General features: G+C 47.5%; 3 protein-coding genes across 3 annotated transcripts; 2 read left to right on the top strand and 1 right to left on the bottom strand.

The window, feature by feature from the left end:
• The first annotated feature begins 123 nt into the window (after positions 1-123).
• On the top strand, positions 124-2555 carry LOC135825610 (serine/threonine-protein phosphatase 5-like). The gene has a single exon (XM_065338220.1). It carries the CDS (start codon positions 274-276, stop codon positions 1717-1719), a length of 1446 nt encoding a protein of 481 aa, XP_065194292.1. The 5' UTR covers positions 124-273; the 3' UTR covers positions 1720-2555.
• An 885-nt stretch (positions 2556-3440) lies between these two features.
• LOC135825571 (PIH1 domain-containing protein 1-like) lies at positions 3441-5863 on the top strand. Its single transcript, XM_065338183.1, has one exon. The coding sequence runs from the start codon at positions 3660-3662 to the stop codon at positions 4530-4532; it is 873 nt and encodes a 290-aa protein (XP_065194255.1). The 5' UTR covers positions 3441-3659; the 3' UTR covers positions 4533-5863.
• LOC135825582 (N-alpha-acetyltransferase 20-like) lies at positions 5545-10698 on the bottom strand. Its single transcript, XM_065338193.1, has 6 exons — positions 10502-10698; positions 8807-8831; positions 8217-8307; positions 6970-7105; positions 6405-6541; positions 5545-5843 (listed from the first exon to the last, which is right to left on the bottom strand). Exons 1-6 carry the CDS (start codon positions 10552-10554, stop codon positions 5752-5754), a joined length of 534 nt encoding a protein of 177 aa, XP_065194265.1. The 5' UTR covers positions 10555-10698; the 3' UTR covers positions 5545-5751.
• Between the last annotated feature and the right edge of the window lie 235 nt (positions 10699-10933).

Here is a 10933-nt window from a genome sequence, read left to right as displayed (position 1 = left end):
CGTTCAAGCTCAAGCAGCTAGCTAGCACGTGCCATTTCGAAGTTTCGTAACAAAATGGCGCTGGAGCGGCGCACACGCTTTTTTGTATGACATTTATTTCTCCGCATTTTGCGACAAAATCCACCTTTCATCCTTTCACTCTTTTTGATTGGAACTCGATCGATTCGATATCGATCCAGCTCAGTCAGGAAAGTTGTATGGGAGATGGTAGATTTTCTCCGCTATCAATACTCTTTGTGAAGTGTTAGGGATACTTCTGCAGTTTTAGGCATAATGGCATGCCCTACGGAAGAGGAGAAAGTGAAAGCCGAGGACCTGAAAACAAAAGCAAATAAGTTCTTCAATGACAAGCAATTCCCGGAGGCTATCGAACTCTATTCCGAAGCGATCAAAGTTAATCCCAGCAATGCTATTTATTTCGGAAACCGCAGCATAGCCTATCTCCGGACAGAGAGCTATGGTTGGGCTTTGGATGATGCCACCAAGGCGATATCTCTCGATTCGTCGTACTTGAAAGGATACTACAGACGTGCTACTGCCAACATGGCCCTGGGAAAATACAAGGCTGCGCTCACGGATTATGACGCTGTAGCCAAAGCACGACCCAGAGATGCTGATGCCCGTGCGAAGTACCAGGAGTGCGAGAAAATCGTGCGGAGAATGAGATTTGAAAAGGCCATTGCTGCAGACAATGGCAGCCAGGCAGTTTCAGACACCATTGACCTAAATAACATGGTTGTGGAACCTACCTACAATGGGCCACGACTGGAAGAGGAGATCTCCAAAGAGTTTATGGAGCAGCTTTCCGATTGGTATAAACAACAGAAGGTTCTTCACAAAAAGTATGCCTTCAAGATGCTGCTACAGCTTAAGGAGTACTTTTCCAAGCAGCCATCGGTTGTTGACATCAGTGTACCGGACGGGCACAAGTTTACTGTGTGCGGTGATATTCATGGACAGTACTACGACCTGCGGAACGTGTTTGAGCTGAATGGTGTTCCGTCAGAGGAGAATCCCTACCTGTTCAATGGTGACTTTGTTGATCGCGGCTCATTCTCGATAGAAGTCGTCTTCACATTGTTTGGCTATAAGCTGCTGTACCCTGATCACATGTTCCTGTCACGTGGAAACCATGAGACAATCAACATGAACCAGATGTACGGATTTTCTGGCGAGTGCCGATCCAAGTACAACTCAACGATGGATGAGCTGTTTACGGAAGTGTTCAACTGGCTCCCACTGTCGCATGTCATCAGTCACAAGATATTTGTCACGCACGGTGGCCTGTTCAGTGAAGATGGTGTCGACCTGAACAAGCTCAGGCAGCTGGATCGCAACAGGCAGCCCCCACAGGATGGAGCAATGTGCGAACTACTGTGGTCTGATCCCCAGGATGAGTCTGGTCGGTCGTCAAGCAAGAGAGGAGCAGGCACACAGTTTGGCCCGGACGTCACCGAAAAGTTCCTGGAGTACAACAACTTGGATCTGGTCATCCGCTCACATGAAGTGAAGCCAGAGGGCTACGAGGTATCCCATGGCGGTCGCTGCATTACTGTCTTCTCTGCACCAAACTATTGTGACCAGATGGGCAACAAGGGCGCATTCATTACACTACAGGCACCCGGTCTCAAGCCAGAGTTCACGACGTACGAGGCAGTGCCGCATCCTAATGTTCGCCCCATGGCGTACGCCTCTCCGTTGTTTTCGATGCTGGGTTGAAAACATGGCTTGTGGTGCTGTCACCTTCCAGAGAGGCCTCGAGGCAATGGCTGTTGTCTCTGACATCGGAAACGTATGGTGGCTGCTATGTTCCAATGCTAATGCGAAGCCGACTGCTGCACGGTGTACTTTTTCCCCATGTAGCAAGTCCTTGGAGTGAAGCTAGCAGAGCATCACTTGTACACGGACCTAAGTGCACTCTTGAGTGAAAGCGATCTGTTGTTACCTTACTAGTAGACTCATGGTGGAGCCGTTGCTCAGCTTGTGTTTGATTTGTTCCAGGCTTATTTATGAAGTACGGAGGGCAATTGCCTTGTCTTCGTTGTATTTTCTCTTCTTTCTTTCTTTCTTTTCTTTTTAAATATTCTAATGACAGTCATTCTGGTGGGCAGACAATTCCTTCTTCTTTCTTTTAACATATCTCTATGGCTCTCGTTATGCGGAAGGAAATTGGTGATAGTATTTTGCATGCAGCTGCCTGGTGCATGCACGCTGAATTTTTTTGAAGAATTTCCCTCGCTTTTGTAGCTCCATCGTTTTTCGACATGTGCTGATGTCCACTTGTTGACCTCCTTCTCTAGTACCACTTTCTCCCTTGACCACCACCCTCTGTGTTCTACCGGTATGTGTTGATGATACCCGCCATATCTTGTATATGCAGTCGTTTTTTTTATATTATAGATATGACTACTCCAGAGTGTACAGGTAGTTTTGTACGAGAACTTGACCACAGTACTGTTTCTTGGGATCACCCTAGTCCTGTGGCTCATGCTGAAATTCTTATGTTTGCTCCTGTCTCCTTGTGCGCCATCGGTGTAACTCTTTGCTGAGTTTAGCGTGTGCGTTTGTGTATACGTGTGCTTGGTTAGCCTGTGCTTGTACACGCGCGCGCACACCTTGGATTTTGGACATGCTGCCATGATCTGGCTCCTGTATACTGTATGCGGGCTTCGTGGGGGGGGGGGGGGGGGAGTAGGTTCGAAGCAGTGGGAACTATGGCGAGATAGGTCTCGTGGTCTCTTGAAACGCCTACCCGGCAACTGCCGACAATGTGGAAGGAGCTGCGGTCTGTGTTTGTTCCTCTGGTCGAACCATGGCTGCATTTGACTTGTGACACACTTCATGGCTTGGCGTGATAGCACGCCGCTGAGTGGAAACTGTGACTTTGGCAGTCTACGCATTGTGCGTAACTGGTGACTCTGATCTGGAGCCACAGAGGATTGGAAACCTCTCATCAGGCTGTGATGATGTGCACCATAATTTATAATTATATAATATGTACCAGGCAGTCGTAAAATACGACTCCCTGATGTGCACGCTCGCGCTTGTGCCCTGTCCTCATGCGAGTGCACAAATGGGTGTTCACTGTTCATACACATACAGTACACGGTCATACCACCGGTCATCGGATTTGAGCAGCACCGGCCCAGCCATATTCGCTCTCCGGTGTTGCGACTTGTTTCCTTGTGTGACGACAGATTTCAGATACAGTGCACAATCAAAATCAATCAATCAATCAACATTATACACTGTATGTATACTAAAAATAATTATTAATATTTTCTGAGAAAACGAGCTCGGCGAGCACATGACTAGACTGATGACTGGGAACGAGTGCTGGCCGATGCATGGTTGCTATGGAAAAGTGTAAACGCATTTTTGAAGCGTGGGTTCGCTCTCTCGATCTCGACGTACCTCGCGAGACTCAAGTGAAGGTCATTTTGTTTCAACAACAAAAAAAGCTTACCTCTTGTTCAAATAATCACAACACTGGTGTTGGAAGTGTGTAACTGTAAGCTACTTGTCGAACCCTTTTCCACGCTTGTATCCACTGGACTGCCTCTATACCGCGTCGCGGCCTTTGTAGCACAAGTCATCCCCCCTGTTCGTGTTGGTGACAACTGCGATCGTTTTGACTGTCTTCAAAATCTGTTTGTGTGATGGCTGATACAAGTTTATTCAATATTGTACACGACAATGCTACAGAGGAGAAGGATCTTGTTCTCCCCGGAACAGAGCCAATGAAACCTGTCGTAGATTCTATTCTGGAGACACCAAAGCCTGGATTCTGCGTAAAAACTCGATCAGAAGACGGTCAGAAAGTGTTCCTGAACATTTGTACGTCAGATAAAATAAACGAACCACCCGATATCAGCGAAACTGAATTGCAGAGAATTCTGGAGACGGAAGATGTGGGAAAATTCCGTGTTCCGCTCAGTGCAGGGCCTCCGCATGCAGAGGTCGACAAATCTGGCGCAGCATGTACTGCATATGACCTTGTTATTCACCCAAGCTTCTGTACTAAAGTGCGGCAACAAGAAGCATTCATGCAATTTCTGCTTACTGCCATTCTAACCATCATTGAGCAGAAGCATGATGTCAAGCTAAGTTATGAGTCGTGTGTACTCTTGAAGAATAAGCAACACCTTGGCCGCCTTGAACCTCAACTTATGCGTATGACAAAGAAACCATTTGTGGTGGAGCTCGATTCACAGACATCATCCATAGAGCGTTATGAGCAAGCAGGGAACGCGTACACCCAACTTCCATGCAAGAAGTGCATTACTGTGGAGCCGCAGGAAGGGCAGCCGGAGTTTGTGGTTGTTGAGGTTGAATCGCAGCACATGAAGTCCGTCAAGTGGTTGCAGCTAGATATCGGCGAAGACCGCATTGAATTGCTGGTACGACCGGGTGGCTACAGACTCGATCTTGATCTTCCACATTGGGTGTATGCCGAGCAGGGCGGCGCTCAGTTTCATTGCCAAACTAAGACGCTTACCATCACGTTACCTGTGCAAGCGGGTGAAGGTTGACACGCTCCTTTGTGGCATAGTTTGCTACCACCACCGCCACAAATGTGTCGATTGGATTTGGCCACGAGCTTTTGAGCAAATGCCAACGTAAAAGTGATGATCTTCATGAGTGTGCGTAGATGCATACTGGTATTGCCCCTCGGTACTCCAATGTCCGTGTTACCAAATGGCCATCCAGGCCTCTGCAACACTCGTCAACTGCAAGCCTAGGGCTGTGTTGATCATTTGCAAATTGGCATCAGCATGGCTGGCCATGCTCAGCGTCCGCTATAGCCAGCCATCGACACATCTTCAGCATGTTGATGTATACCACTACAAACACGTCGACTGAAGTACAGCTACGACGGAAAGAATGATGAAGTTGACTTCTGGCAGGAAGCCATTGAATACCGGACTGTAGATGGAAACTTATGCTCCTTGTGTTACTGTTATATTTTGCATCTCGTCCCATAGTGAGCAGTAGCCCAGCAGCCAACACTTAATGCTCTAATTACTTGTGAGAATTATGCGATTCGTGCAGTGGGGGGTGAAGAAGAACATTTGCGCAATGTCTCATTTCCTGAATAGATTATAATATTATTTTCACAGAGAAAGTCCCTGTCTGAGTTGGTCTGTACACAATGACAAGCCCCCGAAAAGAGATGGGAAACCAGCGAGTTGATACAGAATCACCCCGGCACAAGCAAGGCTGCAACAGCTACAACACGAGAGCTGGGTGTGCTAATATAATAATAATATTAACAATTTAAACTCTGTGCACCAGCGATGAAATACGCCAAGAAACTATTTAAAAAGAGGCGTTTATTACCGCTTGCGTCCCAGACTTTACAAAATCATAAAGGAAGTGTAGTGCCACATTGCTCTGCCACCGCGAATGCTGTTCACATCAGCCACGTTCTAATGGGCTAGAGCTAGAGGCTATGTATAGTCTTGCCACGCTGTAGCAGCACACTGGTGTATCATTCCTACACAGTGCACAACTAGCACACGCACGGCTGGCACTGGCAGTAGCTACAATAATGTTTTTTTTATACACAAGACAAACAAGGCAAGAAGACGCGAAGAGACAACATTATTATACAAAAAGATGTCAAGATTCCAAAGTGAAAGCAGTCAGCTTGTGAGTGGCACACCGGCTACGTAATGACGAACAGCAGCAGCACTCAAGTAACTATAATGTTATGTACACTAAACACCAGGATCAGGAGTATAGCTTGTGCTATGTGTGCTCCAGCTCGTGTGGTTCTATGACGGGACGATCCGTCTTGATGGACTTCTTGGCTTTGTCACGAGACATTGGCTTGCGCATATCTAGGAAAGGAGGAGTGAGAGAGAGAGAGAGAGAGAGAGAGAGAGAGAGAGAGAGAGAGAGAGTGAGAGAGTGAGAAAGACTAATACCGCCTACTCATGATTACAAAACGGACACACAAAGAACCCCAAAGCTTCATACTCAAACTAGAACTCCAAAGTAACAATGAACCGGTCCACTACACTTATTTAGTAATTTTACCCATCACATCACAGAATGTCAACATTGGTATGACTAGCCATGCAACAGCGTGACACAATAAGTCAGTTGACTAATCACCACGGAGTGGAGGTTTCTAGGGATATAACACGAGCGAGAGACGAACGTGATATGATCGGGGTTTCACTGCTGGGCTGCCCGTTCCACCAATCGCTGTTGGTGCAGGGCCGATGTATGTATGCGCATTGGGAGTCGACGGGGGTGAAATATTGCAGTCGTAGAACTTTCAACTCCGACATGCACATCGTTCTGTGCACCATTATGGCCTTGTGGTGTGTGCTACGAGTCTACGACACTGGAGTCCCTACTGTTCACAAACATGTACACTCAGAGAATCAGCTAACCATATGCATCTTCGTCCGGATCACCAGAATAGTAGCCCAACACTGTTCGATAGATGTGATAGCCTAGCTGCTTGTACATGCCCACGGCTACTTTATTGCTGACACGTACAAAGAGGTCAACAAAGAAAGTGTTCTTTCTGCAGGTTGAAACAGGGCATACGCATGCCACACAGACAGATGCATGCATGCATGCGCGTGCGTACGTGCACACGCACACACACACACACACACACACACACATGCGCACACACACACACACACTCACACACACATACATGCAAGAGCACGCACAGGTAAGTGAGTGAGACTTCACTATTATCTACATGTACATATAAGGTATCAGTACAAAAACTGGTAGCACTACCAGGCTCAATGAGATTAAGATCATCAGAGGCTGCTAGACTCCCAACGTTGGCATGTTTTCACGAAAATGAAGTGGCATATGCATCCAATGCCATTGAGGTGTTGAGCCATGCACAGCCTCACTTTCAATACAGCCTTATGATATGCCAAAATATTCCCTGAGAAAAAGACTACAAGTAGTTTTGATTGGGTGAGTACAGACCTTTCTGAGATCTCTTCCAGCTCCTTCATAAGCAGAGAGGCAAGGCCCAGGCGTCTGTATTCGTTGCCAACAGTAACTGCTGTCACGTGGCCATGCCACATCTCCTTCTGCACTTTTCCTTCGGCCTTGCCCATGACTAGACAAACACAGCCACATCATTACACAAGAAGAATGAACAGCAGCCCCAGGGAGAGGCAAATCAAAACGCACTCAGTAACTTAGAAGCAAGCAGAGTTTGCAAGCCAGATACAACTACACATTGTGCATTGCACATGTTTTAGTGACGTGCTGTTGGATCAATGGCATCCTGGCATAAGTTAGGGGGGCATTTTCAAGAGAAAGTGTAAGTAAATACCCGTGTCCCACAGTCCCACAGGTCTTGCCAGTACTGGTCTGGTACAGCAGAACTTCTTCTATCCGGGGACCGAAGGGTGGCCGTTTCTCCGTCTTGCCTATGACTCAGAAATACGCTACAGCCAACAGGGGCGTGCTCGGCCCCCCAACTAGGGGGGTGCACGGGAGCCGAGGGGAGCCCCCCCCCGGCAATTTTCTGCAATTTGTTTGCAACCTTTCTTGAATTTTAGAGCATATTTGCATACATTACAATTGCAATTACCCAGATTGAAAATTTTCGGGGGGTGCACGTGCCCCCCGTGCCCATCGCCGAGTACGCGCCTGGCCAAGGTAGATATGGCACATCATTTCAACCGGAAACAGTCCGGTCCCATACATTCCGTTGGTGCTGTTTCATGATGATTATGAGAGTGCTCATGCAGTGTGTGCATGATTGAGGCATGTACAGTCTGTATACTAGTACTTCAGCAGGTGAGATTTAGGGGCCGCGTTTCACCTGGCAAGACTGTACTTTAGTTGACTGCCAGCAAAAGGAAGAAACATGACTTGACTACGGATACAAGTATGTACTACCAAGGTGCCCAGTTGCAAGTAGAGGGAGGCGTCCGGGTCCAGGAGTCTGGATAAGAGAGAGAGAGAGAGAGAGAGAGAGAGAGAGAGAGAGAGAGAGAGAGAGAGAGAGAGAGAGAGAGAGAGAGAGAGAGAGAGAGTCCACGGTACCCATGGCCCAAACCAGAACACCTGGTTACTTCCTGCAAGTGCTGGAGTACTAGAGGTGCACAGCATCCACCTTTCCACTAGTGCTGGAGTACCGGAGGTGCACAGCATCCACCTTTCCACTAGTGCTGGAGTACTAGAGGTGTACAGCATCCATCTTTCTACTAACTACTTACTGTATCCCATGATGGAGCCATCAGGCGCTTCCGACACTTGAAAGTACTCAGGCCAGTGTGTTAGATAATGCATGTAAAAAGACAGGCCATACTGTCAGAGGTGACGAGTAAGTCAAGGACAAAATACTGACAGTGCCAACTCATATACACTTAGCCGCCATCCTCTTGAAACATACAAGTACACTGTATACAGAAATGTGGGTAGAATGATCTGAAATGATATGCTAAACAGCCTTATTTCGTCTACCAGAGCCAGTGCATGTGAGTGATTGCTATATTCTCCTTCTGTAACCAATACAATATAGATCAGGGAGTCGTAGCACACGTGGAGACGACACAAGCGATTGCAACGTTAAACCATGAGGGTTTCAACTGTAATCTGCCCGTTAAAAGTTGACCTTGTGCAGTCGTGGCAGGGCCGATTTAGCTGGCATATGCTGTCAAAAATGCAGCATATACACCATGCACAGACACATACATGATGGTGTACAATCATGTACTGCATATACTAGTATACAATGCAGTAGGCTGACAAGGGATGACACATGCTGGGGTCTTTCAAACATGCAGACAAAGACTTGCAAGGATACAGTTTCTGTCAATGGATCCAGATTGCTGCAGAACAAAACACAACAAACAAAATTCCCCATCATACTCGTAACAGCACATACCCATATCCACATTCATACAGTGCAATCAATTTTGCACGATAGCCTGTGTTTGCCAAGGCAAGCGTACACAATAATTTAGGTACAAGAGGGCATCTCAAATACGCAGCTTCTTGAGTGGTGGTGCGACTCGGGGACAAGCACAACCAAACTGGGACACAGTCAACTTGAGTGGTTGGGTCATGTTGCCCGCATGGACGACATCCAACGGCCAAAGCAGATACTGCGTGGCACCCTGCGCTCTCGTCGCTGAGCACATTGCCCGCGATCGCGGTGGAAGGATTGTGCCGTCACCGACCGCGAGGCGGATCACAATGCAGTATAGAGTAGTGTGTGACTCTCGCCCTGACTGGCATACACATCTGACATCTCTGAAACCCCGGCACCGGTGCATGCCGTAACTATGTAACGTATGCTCTCGTTATTGTCCACGCCACGGTGATCCCGTGGGGCACAAACGTGCACCTGAGCGAGGGAAACCAATCCCACAGTAGAAAGGTACCTGTCGGTGTACTCATTGCGATCGGTGGTTCCCAAGTCGCGGAGGCTTAATCGCCCATTGCAGTCCTGCCTCTGCGTACGGGTCGTCATCCGCTGCCCGATCTACTGCCGCCATCGCTGCCCGATCTACTGCCGCCACTAGCCGTGAGTGCTGCAATGCACACTGCAAACTGTGCAGCCACTGCTTTCCATCTACTCAAGGCCATTGTTCCAGGACCTGCCGTCATCCCACAGCGGCAAAGCGTAATGACTTCCCACACGTGTGCACCTGTTTGCACCAATCCCATCTGATTCCGCATCTGAGGTGCCATCAGGCGGTGTGCTCCTTCTCTCTCTCTCTCTCTCTCTCTCTCTCTCTCTCTCTCTCTCTCTCTCTCTCTCTCTCTCTCTCTCTCTCTCTTTGGGACCCGCGTGACCCTTCTGGCCCGCCAGAACCGGTCCGGTTGGTCAGGTTAACACCGGACCAACTTTGTAGCTACTAACGCTGAGGAGGGCAGACGTCCCCGCCATATTATACACAAAGTATGAAAGACTATGGTACGACCGGACCAATTGAAAACTGTGACAAATGACAGTTTCATTAGAAGTATCGTACCTATCTTTTCCGTTAACAGTTTTGCCATACCTATCTGGATAGGAGGATGCTGAATGTGTGAAAAGGATAGTCGATGTATAACTGAAGTGTGAGTTACGAAGTCTGAAGAAAATGTTGAACAGTCTCTCTACAAGCGAGGGTCCCTGGTTCGCGATCTGGTGGTGATAGTCAATTTTTTCTTCAGACTTTTCCCGTTTGCGCCTTTCCCTCAAACCAGTGAATGATGTGAGTTGTAATTAGGGTGAAGTTGCGTGCTACTCTTTTGCAACTTTGCATCCAAAAATGCACAGAAAAGGCTCTTTTGTGAATTTTGAATCAATTTCCAATGCGAGTATGCAGTTGCCACTGGTAAGGATTGTTCTCTGAGGTTCTATTGCATTCAAAATTGCTATGTTCTGAGTTACCCTTTCATTTCTGTGCACTGTTGGTATCGTGTAGACATAGCTAGCAAGAGTAATCGATAGGTGAAAATCCAAGTCAAGAGGAAATTACCATCATAAAAGCAATACAATTTCACTTACATACTGCTAAATTTGAGCAAATCTGAACACACGAAGGGCCGAACAGTGCACATGATTTCGCAAGAGGCTTCCAAATCACCAAGACCAATGCAAAATATCTCGTGCAGAAAGCTAGAACGTAGAGTATCAAATAATTGCCTATTGAAACGGAAACTTCGAAACGACGCTGACGGCTGGCTGCTAGCTAGCTCTGGACGTTGATATCTTTTCTGACTGTTCAAATAAAATTAAAATAATAAATAAACAGAAGAACGCGACGTGAACGGATCGCGGACGTACGTCGACGCGCGCGGCGTTACCTTTTGCATGCGGATGACAACTGTACCTAAAAAATAGTCCCTATTTTATTCGGGGGGGGGGGGGGGGCGGCTTTTAAGTTTTAGGAAAGTATTTCCCTGAAAAGTGAACATGGTGCATGGAGGACCCTGGAAT

Source organism: Sycon ciliatum, chromosome 1, assembly GCF_964019385.1.
Source record: "Sycon ciliatum chromosome 1, ocSycCili1.1, whole genome shotgun sequence".
NCBI classification, from domain to species: Eukaryota; Metazoa; Porifera; class Calcarea; order Leucosolenida; family Sycettidae; genus Sycon; species Sycon ciliatum.
The sequence above is the reverse complement of the archived record's forward strand: the minus strand, read 5'-3'. Positions and strand labels throughout refer to the sequence as shown.

Bases quoted from the DNA above. Each gene is read 5' to 3' on its own strand.
- LOC135825582 (XM_065338193.1), bottom strand. From the start codon at position 10,554: ATGTGCACTGTTCGGCCCTTCGTGTGTTCAGATTTGCTCAAATTTAGC. The intron at 8,832-10,501 runs GTAAGTGAAATT...TTTGTTCTGCAG, and splicing joins TTGCTCAAATTTAGCAGTAT to CAATCTGGATCCATTGACAG. The intron at 5,844-6,404 runs GTTAGCTGATTC...CTCCTTTCCTAG, and splicing joins TCCGGACGAAGATGCATATG to ATATGCGCAAGCCAATGTCT.
- LOC135825571 (XM_065338183.1), top strand. From the start codon at position 3,660: ATGGCTGATACAAGTTTATTCAATATTGTACACGACAATGCTACAGAG.
- LOC135825610 (XM_065338220.1), top strand. From the start codon at position 274: ATGGCATGCCCTACGGAAGAGGAGAAAGTGAAAGCCGAGGACCTGAAA.